The sequence below is a fragment of the Leptonychotes weddellii genome, chromosome 8, assembly GCF_054177405.1.
Source record: "Leptonychotes weddellii isolate Sample4059 chromosome 8, ASM5417740v2, whole genome shotgun sequence".
Lineage (NCBI taxonomy): Eukaryota > Metazoa > Chordata > Mammalia > Carnivora > Phocidae > Leptonychotes > Leptonychotes weddellii.
This window is the reverse complement of record NC_138376.1, coordinates 36064144-36081413: the sequence shown is the minus strand read 5'-3', so window position 1 is coordinate 36081413 and position 17270 is coordinate 36064144. Positions and strand designations below refer to the sequence as shown.

General features: G+C 32.6%; 1 protein-coding gene across 2 annotated transcripts in view; it reads right to left on the bottom strand.

Annotated features, from left to right (window-relative positions):
• Positions 1-17270, bottom strand: part of CD2AP (CD2 associated protein) — a 135602-nt gene that overhangs the window by 9580 nt on the left and 108752 nt on the right. For both annotated transcript variants that reach the window (XM_031030502.2, XM_006727571.3), the window contains exons 12-16: positions 14646-14811; positions 13885-14027; positions 5138-5250; positions 4302-4403; positions 2574-2755 (exon numbers count right to left, since the gene is read on the bottom strand). In XM_031030502.2, coding sequence (XP_030886362.1) covers positions 2574-2755; positions 4302-4403; positions 5138-5250; positions 13885-14027; positions 14646-14811 — 706 coding nt within the window. The remainder of the gene's footprint in view (positions 1-2573; positions 2756-4301; positions 4404-5137; positions 5251-13884; positions 14028-14645; positions 14812-17270) is intronic.

Sequence of the window (17270 nt, the reverse complement as noted above, 5' to 3'; positions counted from 1 at the left end):
AAAAAAAAAAAAAGAAAATGTGCTAAAATATTAACTTTCTATTTCTAAAATGTTACCATTAAATTAAATAATGCTTCCATTTTCTAATTATTCTATTACTTTGAGTTTATTATACATTTAAATTATATCTAAATGAGGATCTATTCCTAAAAATATTTATCCCGCTGTTTATCACATTTTTATTTTTAAAAACACATTTGTGAATATAAAATTTTTATGTAACATTGTTTTCTTTTTACAGGAACAGATCAAACTATATATCTTGTTCTATAACTTTTCAACTAAAGAAATGGATTACTAATATATTTCTCTGTCAATCATTCCATGTCAATAATCTTCAATTTTTTAAATGATTTGTTCCAAACATTTTAGGTTCTAATACTGAATGCATAAAGACTATGTATTTGTAAGCTATAAAGATAAAATTATTAAAAAACCTAAGAATTCCAAGTCAGCTCAAGAAATAAATTATTATTACCAGTACCTCTGATACCCAGAGTGACCCGCAATCCTATTTGCCTCCTCTCCTTCACAGGAAAAGTTCTATAGTCTTTATTTCTTTTCTTTTCTACCACATATACAAATATATCTTGAAACAACACACTTACTGTTAGATTTTATATGCTTTTCAAACTTCATGTAAATGAAATAATACTATATGCATGTCTCTGACTTGCTTTCCCCACCCTCTTTTTTCAGACTGATTCATGTTGACACATATAGCCACAATCCATTTATTTTTTCTTGCTGTACACTGTATAGCATTTTGTTGTATCAACATACCAGTATGTGTTTTATCCATTCTCCTGTGATGCTCTTATTTTTCAGATTAAAAAATCTGCCATCCAATTCATTTTCCCATAGGAAATAACTTTGAAAACACCCTTTGGAAAGATTTCTAAAATATCTGATATATATGTTTTAAAATATATACGTCATAAATATTTTATTCAACCTACAGCTACTTTAAGAACACCTACAGGCAATTTGTAAATGTAATTATCAGTTCATTAAATTTAGCAGACTTGGTATCAAAAATGTAAATGTCAAAATCAACAAATTAGGAGAGTTCTCTAACTTACGCATGGATGGTGTTCAATAAATACTTCCTAGATGAATGAACTTACAGTTTATAATGTGTTCATTGCGGAATCTGTAAAAAAAATTCCGCAGGATTCAGACAGATAAACTGAAGAGTAAAGAAAAGACCCATCATGTATCAAATTAAAAACACTCTCTCTCTCCCTCTTCTTTCTCTCTCTCTATATATGCAAATATATTTCTTAAGTAGTCACTCAAGATAAATTTTTTGGTTCTACCTAAGAGACGTTTGTAAAAGTGCTCTGCAGCTACAAATATATCAACGGTTAATCTCAGTATCTTTTTTTTTTTTTTTAAGATTTACTTATTTGAGAGAGAGAGAGAACGCACATGGTGGGGAGGAGTGGAACGAGAGAATCTCAAGCAGACGCCCCAGTGAGTGTGGAGCCAGACGTGGAGCTTGATCTCATGACCCAGGAGATCATGACCTTAGCTGAAACCAAGAGTTTTGGACACCTTACCAACTGAGCCACCCAGGCACCCCTCAATATCATTTTTAATAAAGAATCCAGAGCCAACTGAGAACTGGGGGAGAAATGGTAAATTCAGCTCCGAGGCAGCATGGTTTCTGGCAATGACTTTTAAAATACCAGATTCCATATACCATAAAATACTTTTAGAAGCTACAGGGGAAGATGAGATAGGGGAAGAGCACCTGAACCAACCCTCACCCTTGGTTCAGTTAGATTAGCTCATCTTTGACCTGTTTTACCTACTGGGCCTTTGTAGAACTATGTTTAAAATGTTAACAAGCTTTATTTTTATATTTATTTTTAATGTTAACAAGTTCTAAAGCTCAAATAATAACGGTTCTAGAAAAATATCTCTAAACCAACAGAAAATATGATTTCAATTCTAGCTCTGCCTTCTAAGAACTGTATAATCTTAGATAAATAGCTTTACCTCTCTGAACCTTTACTTCTTCAGTTAACAGAAAAGAGGGGAGCTATAGTAGGTGACCTTTTACATTTGTTTTCACTCTAAAAAGTCCATAAGTTTCACTTAGGATCTCACCATATACTATTATTGAAAAGTTTCAGAATTAAGAGAATGGCTTTAAAGATCACCTATTCCCAACCCCTTGGTTTTATTTACATACCAATCTCAACTCTAACAGAGACAGTGATCCAGTCCCTCTGAAAAGTAAATATACATATACAGTCCAGATCCGAAATACAATATAACTTTTCCTAATATTTTTAAGACTAATTAACCCATGTGTTTGACCAGAAGATTTCTACCCTTGAATTATGGGTACATATATACCTTTTCCATAATAAGCCTATGAGAACAAGTTTCCTAATTCAAGTTTTTTGCAGAAAGGAGAGAAGCACTATTAACGAAAACTTCTTTGGAAACATACTTGCTTATACCAAAAATTTGGCAGATTACATCTCTACTTGATAGAATTTGAAATAATTCTTTACATATGTGTTAAGTAGTTTTCAAAGAGGAAAACAAGGGCTACTTACCCATGATCCTTTTTCAGCGCTTCTACAATGCAGAGCAATTCAATAATCTGAGCTCTAAGTTCATCCAAGGGATTTTTTTTCCCATCATCTGATTCTACTTTAGCTTTGATTTCTAATGGACTTAAAAAAGCAGCCGTATTTGGTTTAGAAGCACTTGAAGGTGTTGAAAGGTACACAGATGGCTGAAAACATAATAGAAAATTTTCTTAATTTGTATTTATATTTATGTTTAAGTTCAAAAAATTTTATAGCAAGGAGGTAAATAATTAAAATAATAATTCAAGATAAATGGTAACTTTGGAAATTCAAAAAGCAGTTTGATATTCACAACTAGTAAAACCACCAACCAACCAAAGAATAAACTTGTAATCACTAGGAGTTTATGTGAGAAATGTCAAAAGATTTATTAATAATAATTTTTAAAGAGTGGAAAAGAAAAGAAAAACCTATTAGATTTATCTTATGAATGGTTTGCCGAGTGGAGCATCTAGAGGCAAGAATATATCAGCATTATTAAGGTGCTGCTTTGATCCTCCACTTTAGTCATTATTTAAAATATCCAAAGAATTTCACTTAAAAGTAATTATGAAGAACTGAATAAGTCTGTGGAAGAGGCATTAAAATGAATCCATGGCCTGATGCCCTTTTTACTATTTTCACTAAAATAACAGGAAGTAAAATTTCAATCGACTGTTGACAAGTTGAGAGAATCAGATTGAGTGTATCTGATAAACTGGAAGAGCAGCCAAATGCTGCTTGGAATGAATTTGAGGAGGAATGAATAAATTTGAGGAGGAAACACGGATTTCTTAAATAGAAGATGTGTATAGGTTGTGATAATACTATCTTAAATAAAAATGCAAGAGTTTAGAAGAGTTTTTTTTTTTTTTTTTTAGATTTTTATTTATTTATTTGACAAAGAGAGACACAGAGAGAGAGGGAACACAAGCAGGGGGAGTAGGAGAGGGAGAAGCAGGCCTCCGGCGGAGTAGGGAGACCTGAAATGGGGCTCGATCCCAGGACTCTGGGATCATGACCTGAGCCGAAGGTAGACGCTTAACGACTGAGCCACCCAGGCGCCCCGAGTTTAGAAGAGTCTTAACACCATGTAATAAATAGAAGAATCCATGTATACTACCATTCATTCCAGTATATATTCAGTGCACCACACTAGGTTAGGAGTAAACAAATGATGGCTTCTGGCCTAAAGAGTGTATGTTTAATGGGAAAATGAAGCAGATGGATAGATCTATGCCTTAAAAAATATGAAATGTGTAACATTTATACTACTCATTTAAAATAAGCTCTTTTCGATGGACACTGAAAAACAAACTGAGGGTTCTAGAGGGGAGGGGGGTGGGAGGATGGGTTGGCCTGGTGGTGGGTATTGAGGAGGGCACGTTCTGCATGGAGCACTGGGTGTTGGGCACGAACAATGAATCATGGAACACTTCATCTAGAACTAATGATGTAATGTATGGGGATTAACATAAGAATTAAAAAAAAAAAAGAAAAATAAATAAATAAATAAAATAAAATAAAATAAAATAAGCTCTTTTAAAAAATGACCTACAGAGGACAGTGTGACTTTAGTAACTCAATTTTTTAGCAAGAATTTTTTTATTTCTTGGCAGAAGAAATAATTAGAAGACACTTTAAATTCCACAATTTTAGTGTTCACAAAGAATCCTACAAATTATACAAATCTTAGGCCACAATGCCCCTCACCTTTGGAGAATAGCATGAATCCTTTTTAAATTCAGATGGCTTTAAGTTGGCACCATCTTCTTCTTTTGGTAACTTCAAGATTTTTTCTGGGCTTTGAGTTGGCTGAATGATTTTTTAAAATCAAGAAACAGAAAATACCAAAGAAGGAAAAGGCAATAAACATTTGGATGATAAACTAACTTTTATCACTATTTTCAGCACCTACTGTTCCAGATATTCCATTATTGTTAACAGGATATTACATAATTTCAAGCTGAATAACACACTTGCGTATCTGGAAAATAAAAATAGCCTGCCTCTTGGCAACAAAAATTTTCTTTACTTCGGTAATTTAAAAGCACCATAGCGCTCAAGAGCTATTACAATATATCAGAAAATAAAATACTACCAGCATTCCAGGCAATGTATAGAAAACATAAAAAGAAGCTACACATTTAGATACCAGCATTAGTACTACAAAAAAACCCCACTATTTCAGAGGAAAAGAACGTTCTCATTCTTTCCTAAAGTGAGTATGTACCACTCAATTCTAATTATTGTTGTGAGATGGGTAGATTACATGGGTACCCTGACCCCTTTTGATTACATGTGCTTTGTGGTTACGGTCTCAGGATAGCTCTCTATTCCTGATTCTGTAACCTTCCATTGCAAGCCTCTTTGAAATGAACATGACCCCATATCTCCCTAAATACAACCAACCATTTGCCACTTGAGTATAATAACTATCTTCCTGATTTTTAAACTGGTGGAGTTACAAATCCTCCCTTGTTCCTATCTTTAGAAGGACTCTGGATTTGCTAAATTCTCTGTGTTTTAGAACAGTAAGTGTAACTCACAGAATGTCCACCATTGAAGCGGCCCGGCAACCTTCTTCCAGGCATCTTCGGTCTATTTGCAGTGAGATGTAGCAAGTTTTCTGAGGAAGCTATGTCATCAAAATTTACAAGATCTGGAGAATAAAATTAAATATATCTACTAAGAGATAACTGTACATTTTAAAAGATAAAAAAGAACGTTTCTGGATTTCTAACAAATTATACATTAAAAAGTACCACTAGGACTCACAAGTTAACCTGTGCTTTTCATATGCATTTGGAAAACAACACTCACCCTTAAAAACAAACATCCTCTTTACCTGATACATTTTATAGCATAAGACTTTACTAACAATAGAAAGTTCATGTTTCTAAGTTAGACCTCAATAAGTTCTCATTGAAAAATACAAATCTGAACCAAAAATTACAGTATGATAAAAAAACTGTCATCTTAAGTTCTTGCTTGTAAAAACAGATGATCTACTTCTTCAACTCATAATTAATTACAATATATCTGAAAATTAACACATAAAATGTTTTAAATTTAAAGTAGTATCCTAATATTCAAATTTTAAGAACTCAACTGTATGTGGGACCCTGATGCTTTCCAACTGTGAGGTGAAAGTATAATTTAATGGATCTTTATATATGTTGAGTGTGTGTATACAAACACTGTTTTGTAGCTGGGACTCAAACTGTTAATAGTTCACTGCACTTTTGCTTAGACATCAGCATGTTTGGGAACTATAAGACAGTTATAAAACTAAGGCAAACAGGATTATCAAGGAAAAATGCTACAAAGATCATTCACTTGTTTTACCACTATCAAAGGCTGGTTGACCTTTGATCCAATGACTTGGGTTTCTTTAAACCTATCCATGTAATTTGTATCTTTGAAACAATGGCATATAATACCTTCTCTTTTTCTAGATGATCCAGAAAACCTTGCTGAAAGAGGTGATTTTTAATTTTGAAACCTAGAAATCTGTAAGTGATACGAGAATCCTAAGGATAACTCCAGACACTTCCATTGTCAATACTATCTTCTTTTAGCCCAAATTCCAAACTAGGGATATTAATCACAGTTGAGATACTTGATACGGCAGCAGATATCTTTGGTTTAGTCTTCCAAATACAGAATTAATTCTGCACATTCCCATTGCTTAGATGTTTATAATGATTTGTCAAGTATTTAGATATCCAAACTCAGTGATGTTATTTCTTAAAAGACATCTAAAGATAATTATTATTACTGCCCTCAAAGCTTATTTATCAATTTTCATATTCAAAGTAATCAATTTAGAAAAAAATGTTAAGAGTAAAAGGGCACAAAGGTAAGACATAAGAAAAGGTATCACTGTTTGGCAATATGTGTTTTATAACAAATTTAAGTATTTGTTGACCTCTGTTAATTCTTTTCCATCCTCCCATTGTGGGATTACTTTGTGTATTCTATCTTATATCTAGTCACCTGCTTACCAGGCTAATACATCACAACAGGCAATCAAATGTGCTCAGTTTAATTTTGGTCTTGAGTCTTTTGATAATTGTTTATAATTATAAAATATAACAAATCATAATAAGAGACAGTGGCTTTAATGGAAAATACATTATATAATGTGAAAGACCTTGAGTTTAAATATACTTTTAAATATTTCATTTTATTTATAAAATTTCATAAAGAAAATCAGTATTTTAAAAGATGTTAAAAATATGCTGTAGTTTGAAGGGTTAAAAATTGCTTTTAACACTGAGAAATGTACATTGACAACCTATAAAAAAAAAAACCTTGAAAAGTACAATTCAGTAATTTTGGCCTGTGAAGATTATTTTCAAATGCATATTTAAGCAACTTGCAGAAAGAAAAAGAAACAGAAAAACATAAGAAGGGATGAGGATAAATGAAACTGAAAGGATAAATAAAAGGTAGATTTATAAAATTATAGACCATGCTCATGTAAAAATGCCTTCCATATGTCCAGTTTTGGGCTACACCATCAAGACAAATAATTTTACTATTCTAAAACTTTCTCAGGTCCTCCATGTAAGCCATTAGGTTAGTAAAATAAAACAGTGCACATTTTGGAATCATGATATATTTGAACACATTTAAAATTTACCTAAGAGTAATGAGAGTGGATTTATACTGTACAAATGGCATGAAAGGCATGATAATCACTTAACTCTTCCAATTATATTGCCACTCTGCCAGCCATTTACATTTCTATACACTGCCTAAGAAGACACAGAATTTTTAAAAAGTCAAAATGAAATATCAAATTTTGGTAGAAAATAAACTGATTTTTATGGTTTTCAATTTAAAAAAAAAAACTTTTATCAAAAGAATATCTTAATCAGGAAAATTTTTCCAACATAAATTTCATTTTATTTTCAAATGGAAAACCAAAAGGGTTAGAATAGACAGACAAACATGTACACTTTTAGTACAATTACAAAGAAAAATCAATGTGCACCACCTATTTATATGGAATATATTGTTTTGATTTCTTTTATAAATTGTCATCTTACCAAAATGGAGAAAGGTAGGATAATTTCCTGACACGTAAGAAGGGAAACATGGCAAACAGGCTAGGAAACAAAATCTGGAAAGAAAAGTCAAGGATAGGAATGTCTAGAAAAAAAGACTAAATCAAAAAAATTATTTTACAAAGCAGGAAAAAGGAACAGTTGTAGAATGAACAGAACCATTTCAATGTTTAGCACATACCTACTGCAGTTTATCTAAACTCACATAAGATGTGTATTAGATTTTAGATTTATCTTTCAAAAGAAAAAATTATTAGTATTAATTTCAATATAAGTAGAAAGAAGCCTTTTTAAAATTACTCACTGAACACCAAGACAGCTTCGAAAGGATGTTTTAGTAAAAAATTAGAGGTCAGAGTAATAAATCAATATATTAACAACTCATTTATATAGTTATAACTAAAATTAAACTACCTTCCAGTCAAGTTTTAGTCTTCAGCATATGATAGTAATTAAATGAAAGAGACAATTTTAGTTCTATGATATAATAAAAGAAAAACATGACAAATAGTATTTTTAAATATCTCACTATAAAAATACAACTTATACATTTAAAATCACATAATCCATAAATGAATCTTCAATTATGCCTCATATGACACTATAAAGGAATTATCAAGAAAATTATTGTAAGAAAATAATAATTTTAATCTCTGCTCTTAATTCTCCAGGTAAATTCTACATTTTTGGGTGTGTTTTGTTTTGTTTTTGTATCCTAGTTTAGATACAGACTCATTTTTTATAGTATCTACCACTCAACAGGTAAGCATCTTATTAGAAAAATTCCACCTTAAACTCTTTCTGGAAAAAATAAATGAATAAACATTGAGAACGTAATTCAAACAAAAATAGATTAACTATCAAACAAAACAAAGAATGTTTCACTATTTAACAATGAATGCTTTGGGATCAAATAATATTATGTATCTCTAAAATTTCCTTTTAACCCAAGAAGAATTTACCATAAAAAACAATCAAAAAGGATAAAATATAATAACACTCTAAGAATACTTCATCAGCTGTGCTTTCTCAATGTAATATGTATTTACCACTAAATCTTCTATCTTGTATTTTAAGACTAATGTGTAAACCAATTTCATGTCCCAGAGAACTTACTATTTTAGAAATATTTAGACCATGTGAACTTTATAATTAACCAGTAATAGCAGTGAGATTATCCTAAACCAATTTTTAATGAAAAAGAGAGGGAAAAAATTAAAACATGGTTCTAACAACTACGCAATTTATAGTACTATCTTATATATGAGAATATATACTGAAGGACATTTATTTTAAAAATAGTTTATAAATGGCTTTATATACAGTATAATCACATCTGAGAGTACTGTCAGGAATTTATATCCCATTTTATAGGGAAGAGCAGAAACAGAATAAGATGAGATTAACAACAGAGGAAAGGAAAAGAAGGGAAGTAACATTTTATAACATCTTCCATGTCAGGTATTCTAGTAGGTATCATAGACATATTGGATCATTCAATTATCATTTAAGTGCAAAAACAAGACAATGATAAATGAGCTAATAATTTAAAACCCACATTTTTAATAACAAAGTATACCTGCTACTATATCATCACCTGAAATTATTGTTTTGTGTAATAATGAGACTGTTCTAAGAAGATTTTCATGTATATTTTAAACTTTCTGAAACATGTTAAAGGGCTAGGTTCATATGCTATTTTAAAAATTTGAAACCTCTAACTGTGCCAAAAATATAAATTAAAATATGCCTCAACCTAATGCCAAATTTGAGGCTGTATTTGATGCAGAACACAGTGTTTTTTTAAGGTGTCAATATCTCAAAAAAAGAGTTTAAACACTTTTGCACTACAAAGACTAAAACCATAATATTCCAATAAAAAATGGAAATGAGGAATAACCTGAGTTGAAGTTCAGAACATGAGCTATATGCTGCTTTAGCAGTCAGGTCTTTTGTCTTAGCATATTATTTGTGCCTAAAATAGTAATGGGATATAACACTTGCTCAGTATATATTTCCTGTGTAATATGAACACAAACATAAAATTTCTCATTTTACTGTGCTTTGCAGATAACTCCATTTTTACAAATTGAAGGTTGACGGCAACCCTGCGATGAGCAAGTCTATCGATGCTATTTTTCCAACAGCACTGCAAATCTTTGTGTCACATTTTGGTAATTCTCACAATATTTCAAACTTCTTCATTACTCTAATACTTGTTATGGTCATCTGTGATCAGTGATCTTTAATGTTACTATTGTAACTGTAACGAACTGTGCCCATGTAAGATGTTTAACTTAATTTGTAAGTGGTGTATATGTTCTGACTGCTCCACAGTGAAGCTGCTTTCCATTTCTCTCACTCTCTTTAAGCCTCCCTATTCTCTCAGACACAATACATTGAAATTGGGGCAATTCGTAACCCTACAATGGCCTCTAAGTGTTGGAGTAAAATGAAAATACCTCACTGTCACATATGGAGTAAAATCACACATATCTCACTGTCAATCAAAAGCTAGAAATGATTAAGTTTAGTTAGGAAAGCGTACAGAAAACGGAGATAGGCCAAAAGCTACGCCTCTTGCGCCAGTTAGCCAAATTGTGAATGCAAAGGAAAAGATCGTGAAGAAAATTAGAAGTGTTACTCCAATGAACACACAAATTATAGAAAGCAAACAAGCTGATCGGGAGAAAGTTTCAGTAGTAGTCTGGATAAAAAAATCAAATCAGGCACAACATTCATTCCCTTAAGCCAAAGCCTAATCCAGAGCAAGGCCCCAACTCTCTTCAATTCTGTGAAGGCTGAGAGAGGTGGGAAAGCTGCAAAAAAAAAAAAAAAAAAAAGTCTGAAGCTAGCAGAGGTTGGTTCACGGAGTTTAAGGAAAGAAGTCATCTCCATAACATAAAAGTGCAAGGGAAAGCATTAAGTGCTGATACAGAAGCTACAGCAAGTTATACAGAAGATCTAGCTAATTAATGAAGGTTGCTTCACTGAACAACAGATTTTCAATGTAGATGAAACAGCCTTAGAGTGGAAGAAGATGCCATCTGGGACTTTCATAGCCAGAGAGGGGAAACCAATGCCTGGCCTCAAAGCTTTAAAGGACAGGCTAACTCTCTTGTTAGAGACTAATGCAGCTAGTGAAAGCTAAAGTCAACGCTCATTTACTATTCTGAAATTCCTAGGGCCCTTAAGAATTATGCTAAATCTGTGCTCTATAAATGGAACAACAAAAAAGGAGAGCAGCACATCTGTTTACAACACGGTTTACTCAATATTTTAATCCCACTGTTGAGACCTACTGCTCAGAAGATTCTTTTCAAAGTATTACTGCTCATTGACAAAGCATCTTGTTACCCAAGAGCTCTGATGGAGGTGTACAAGATTAATCTTGTTTTCATGCCTGCTAACACAACATCCATTCTGTAGCCCGATTAAGGAGTAATTGTGACTTTCTTCTGACTTTCAAGTCTTATTATTTAAGGAATACATTTCATAACACTACAGCTTCCATGGATAATGATTCCTCTGATGGCTTTTGACAAAGTAAATTAAAAACCTTCTGAAAAGCATTCATGATTCTAGCTGCTATTAAGAACACTGGGGATTTATGGGAGAGGTCAAACATGAGTTTGGAAGGAGATGATTCCAACCTTCATGGATTACTCTGAGGGGTTCAAGACGTCAGAGGAGGAAGTGACTGCAGATGTGGTAGAAATATCAAGAGAACTAGAATTAGAAGCAGAGACTGAAGATGTGACTGAATTGCTATAATCTCATGATAAAACTTTAAAGATGAGCAAAGAAAGTTGTTTCTTCAGATGGAAACTACTCCTGGTGAAGATGCTATGAAAATTGTTTAAATGACAATAAAACATATAGAATAGTAGATAAACTTAGTTGATAAAGCAGAGGCAGGGTTTGAGAGGACTGACTTCAATTAGAAAAAAGTGCTACTGTAAGCGAAATGTTATCAAACAGTATCACATGCTACAAAGAAACTGTTCATGAAAGGAAGAGTCAATTGACGTGGCAAACTTCACTGTTGTCTTATTTTAGAAATTGCCACAGCCACCCCAACCTTCATTAGCCACCACCCTGATCAGTCAGCAGCCATCAGCATTAAGGCAAGACCCTCCACCAACAAAAAGATTATGACTTGCTAAAAGTTCAGATGATGGTTACCACTTTTTAGCAATAAAATTATTTTTTAAAGTATGTACTTTTTTTAGTCACAATGCTAATGCACACTTAATATAGTATAGTGTAAACGTAACTTTTATATGCATGGGAAACCAAAAAATTCATTTGACTCACTTTAATATTTGTTTTATTGCAGTGGTCTGGAATGGAACTCTCAGTTATCTCTGTGGTATGCTTTGTGTATTTCCTGAATTTAACTGGGTGTTAAGTGTAGTACACCAAAGGCCGCCTGATAGTGGAAGGAATAAAGGACAGTAGTATGGAAGTTAGCTGTTAGTTTTCTGTCCTTACATATGTCTCAGCTTCTCTAAATTACTTCCTTATTCATTTGAAGAAAAAAAACAAAACAAAACAGAAATTAGGAATTTGCAAACCCTGTTTCATAAGACCTATTTGTTTTTTGATGATGAGTAAAGAATGGATATGGATAAAAGTAAAAATTGGGACCAAAAAGAGTAAAAAAATCAAACTTTACAAACCACCAATAGTTTGACATTATTACATGTGTTATTTTATTTTTTTTTTTTTAAAGATTTCATTTACTTGAGAGAGAGAGAGCACAAGCAGCGGGAGCAGCAGAGGGAGAGGGAGAAGCAGGCTCCCCAAAGAGCAGGGAGCCCAATGTGGGGCTCGATCTCAGGACTCTGAGATCATGACCTGAGCTGAAGGCAGATGCTTAATCGACTGAGCCACCCAGATGCCCCTAAAGGATATTTTTTAAAAACCTTCTATAAAGAACATTTTTTTGTTTTTATTTCACTAACAGTAAATAACAATTTTCACCAGATAAAACACACTAAATATAACTGAATGAAAGTCTCTAAAATACAATCAACATCTCATTTTCCAGAAATTATTAATGAATATGGCTTCATCCAGAGCAGGCAGGATCCAAACATATGATGAAAGGGTCTATAAAACATTCAAATTAAAAAACTAAAGGAGACCATGTGTAGGTCAGAGCTTTTGTATTGGCAAAATGACAATTCAGAAAAATAATAAAATCACCTAACAGTTTTCAAAAGGTAGTAAGTAGCATATCTTACAATATAGTGACAAAAAAAAAAAAAAAAAAAACAACCCTGAGTATAATTGGCCTTTAAGTCTGAATGTAAATATGAAATGTTAACACGAAGGCTAAACATATTAAGACATTAAAACTTTTAAAAGAATATCATGAGCACTTTATATAAAGGGAACTTAAAAAGTTCTCTTCTGCTTTATGTCATCTTGGACACTTGATGTGTCTATAGCGTAATTTCTTCAGAAGCAAAATAGCGTCTGCCTTTTAGAGTTATTATTAAGATAAAATAAGAATATATAGGAGAAAGTGCTTTGAAAATGTAAAAAAAACCCTAAAACCAAATGCAAGGTACTATACAATAATCACTACTACAAAGTAATGATTGTGCTATGCTTTTAATATTGAGACCTTTATCAAAACTGCTCTGTTTCAGGTTTTCCATTTTACAACTAAGAGGTATAAAAGACCAGGGGACAAATCAGATGATTGATGAGTTGAAAAATCAGTCCTAAAACTTAAGGAACAACATTTAACTAAAGAAGTAAAGCCTGCTGATACACATACACAAAGAGAGAGAGAGACATAAAAAGTGTATTTTCCTGAATTAGAAACAAAAGTATCTTGAGATAAAGTAGAGAAGTAAAAATAATCTTCAATATAATCTAGTGCTGGCATTGATAATCTGTGTTATCTCTTTATTCTCAAACTTGTAAAACTAAAATGTATTCATATCTGCCTTAGTATGGACATATCCAGAATATATGATAAATGATCTTTTAACCCATTTCTCAGTCCTTACATGAATCAAGTATTTTGCTCATTTATCTTCTTTTAGTTTTATTTTTCTATTTTGGCTTCATAGATTTTAAATTTTAATTAATTTCTACTCTATCTATCCACACATAAAATGCATACACAAGTTTCTTAAATAGTTTCTGAAAACTGTATTGGCAACTTTTTTTTAAATGTACCACCCTTCTACATGTTAACTTACCTGTTTCTTTAGAGCTCCTAACTGTAAATGAATCTAGGTCTACTGATTTTGGTCTAAGTGGTAACTGTTCAGAATCTAGCTTTGGTTTTGATACTGGCTCAGTTTCAAATTTTGATGAATTGGTAGAAACTTCCCCATTAATCCTGAAATGAGAAAATCAAACATATGCAGAAATCACTTGTATGTGAATCATAACCATTTTTTAACATTGTGAATTAATGACACTAAAGATGTTATAGCACAATTTTTCTTTCTGTTCCACAAAATTATTTCCATAAACATAAACCTTCCACAATAACACTAAACATAATAAAATCAGAAACGTAAAAACAGCCTAATAGGTGTGTATTTACCTAGTATGAATATAAATCATTTAACAGAGAATCATAGTCTATAGAAAAAATCTAGAAAACAAATAATTTAAAAATTATTTTGACATTTAGAAAAGCAATACAGGGGTGCCTGGGTGGCTCAGTCATTAAGCATCTGCCTTCGGCTCAGGTCATGATCTTGGGGTCCTGGGATCGAGCCTCGCATCGGGCTCCCTGCTCTGTGGGAAGCCTGCTTCTCCCTCTCCCACTCCCCCTGCTTGTGTTCCCTCTCTCGCTGTATCTCTGTCAAATAAATAAATAAAATCTTTAAAAAAAGAAAAAAAAAGAAAAGCAATACAGCCATTTATGTCAAAGGCAGGTAACCAATAAACTAAATCAGGTAAGTTAACTAAATTAAAATTACCTAAATTAAAATTAGGTAAAACTTACCTGGCTATAGGAGGTGGTGGAGGGACTGGTTTTTCAGGTCGCTTTGGGTATACTGTTCCAGGAGATCTCAATAAATTATTGGCTTTGGTGGGTGGAGTAGGCTTCTTAGGTGGGACTTGTGGTGCGGCTGGCTTAGAAGGTTTCTGTTCCAGTACTGACTTTTCATCTGGTTATTTAAAAATATTTAACAAGTTATTAACAATTATTTGGGTTTTTCTATTTCTTACAGCTCACATCAGGCTGAAAATGTGTGAAACAGAGAGAGACATTATCTGTGTATGTGTTCACTGTTTAAAAGTTATAATTTAATAAGCTTAAATATCTAAAAAAGCTTACTTTGGTGGGAAGGAGGACCACTAATAAGCTTCTGAGCAACAAATAATGCGCAGTTCTTAATGTCTTCTCAGCATCCTTTGTTTTTAGGGGCGGTATACTATATATAATCACATATGATTTTACTCTAAGCAGAGGACAATATTATCTATGCTTAAATCCAGACCATTTGCTGAGACTGAAGTATAGGAAACTAGTGACATTTAACATACTTATTTAAAAATAATCACAATGACAAAGGAAAATACCCAATGTTAAGAAAAACAGGCTAGCTTGACTAGTCACAGATGAGAAAATTACAGGCTTGTATTTATAATCCTCACAATTGTACTCGGAATATATTAACAGAATTTCATTGTTTCCAGTTTATTAACACCATTAATAATTCTATGAACTAGGGGCTCCTGGGTGGCTCAGTCATTGAGCGTCTGCCTTCGGCTCAGGTCATGATCCCAGGGTCCTGGGATTGAGCCCCACATCGAGCTCCCTGCTCTGCAGGAAGCCTGCTTCTCCCTCTCCCACTCCCCCTGCTTGTGTTCCTCTCTCGCTGTGTCTCTCTGTCAAATGAATAAATAAAATCTTAAAAAAAAAAAGAATTCTATGAACTAGATAAGAAAATATGCTGGAAATAAACAACACTGGAAACGATTTTAAGCCATGTTAATAAAAACAATTTTATCATCAAAAAGGCATGGTACTATACACAATGACATACTTGGTTCCTCATCTTTCAAGGTACTAAGGACAAATATTAAAATTGACACACACATGTGACTCTTAAACACAGAGAACAAACTGGGGATTGCCAGAGGGGAAATGGGTAGGGGAATGGGCGAAATAGATTTTTTTTTTAAATTGACACAGTTGCACACATACTAGATATTCATGATATAGCAGTCAGCAAAAATGTGTCTAACGCATATATGCAAAAATAAGAAACTCTTAAGCGCAATACTGAGTAATTTTCAAAATTTACTTGGTCTTTGTAAAGAATGTCTATCACAGGACCACAAATAATTTCATGAGATTTCATATCAATCAGAAACTGGTGACTGTGAATCTTGAACAAACATACAAGTCATGGGTAAACCCCTGGTTCAAAATAGTTAGATTTAATCTAACAACAATGAAAATACAAATTACCCTTGTTTCAGTTTTATCATTTATGTATAGCTTCCTTGGATCATTTGAAAATATAGCTTAAGTCTATTAAAGCCATGGTCATCATGTTGTACAAAAATCCACTTTCATATGGCCTCAAAGTAAACAATGCATCATATAATTACATCATAATACCATCCAATTCTAACTATAAGCCAACAGAGCTATCTGTATCATTTATAATACTCAACCAAATCTCTAGAAAATGTTAAGAAAGCTGTTTTATATAAAATATCAGGAAAAATATTGAAGGTTAAATAGAAGTTCACTGATTAATTGAACATACTTCTTTTAACAGATATGTAACTAAAAGCTTGATATCAATTCAATGCTGTAGTTTATTCTAAAATAAAAGAACACATTTAAATATTCACAGAAATCAAAGGTGATAAAACTAAGATTCATCATTTCTGGTATAGCCATGACTAAATCAACAATAGTATACTGATATATAATATATGATGGCAATGTATTTGGGAACTAGGTTTTATCTACCTTTATTGAGGTGAAATTTACCTAACAATTTAAAGTGAACAATTCAGTGCCATTTAGTAAATTCACAGTGTTCTGCAACCACCACCTCTATCAAGTTCCAAAACTCATCACCCCAAAAGAAGAGTCTGGTTCCCACTGTTCAGTTACTCCCCATTTCCTCCTCTACCCATCTCCTGGCAACCACCAACCTGCCTTCTCTCTCTACAGATTTGGTATTCTGGGCATGTCATAAACATGGACTCATATAGTATGTAACATTCTGTGTCTGGCTCATTTCACAATAGTAATGTTTTCAAGGCTCATTCTCAATGTAGCATGTATTATTATTTCATTCTTTTTGTGATTACATAACATCCACTATATGTATATAGCACAACTCATTCATCTGTTGACGGGCATACGGGTTTTTTCAACCTCTTGGCTATTACGAACAATGCTATAAACATTTACATACAAATATTTGTTTGAATATCTGTTTTCCATTCTTTTGGGTATATATCTAGGATCACATAGTAATTCTATGTTTAACTTTTTGAGGAACTACCAAACTCTTTTTCACAGCAGCTGAAACATTTTACATTCTCATCAGTAGTGTATGAAAGGTCTATTTTGTCCACATCCTTGTCAACAATTGTT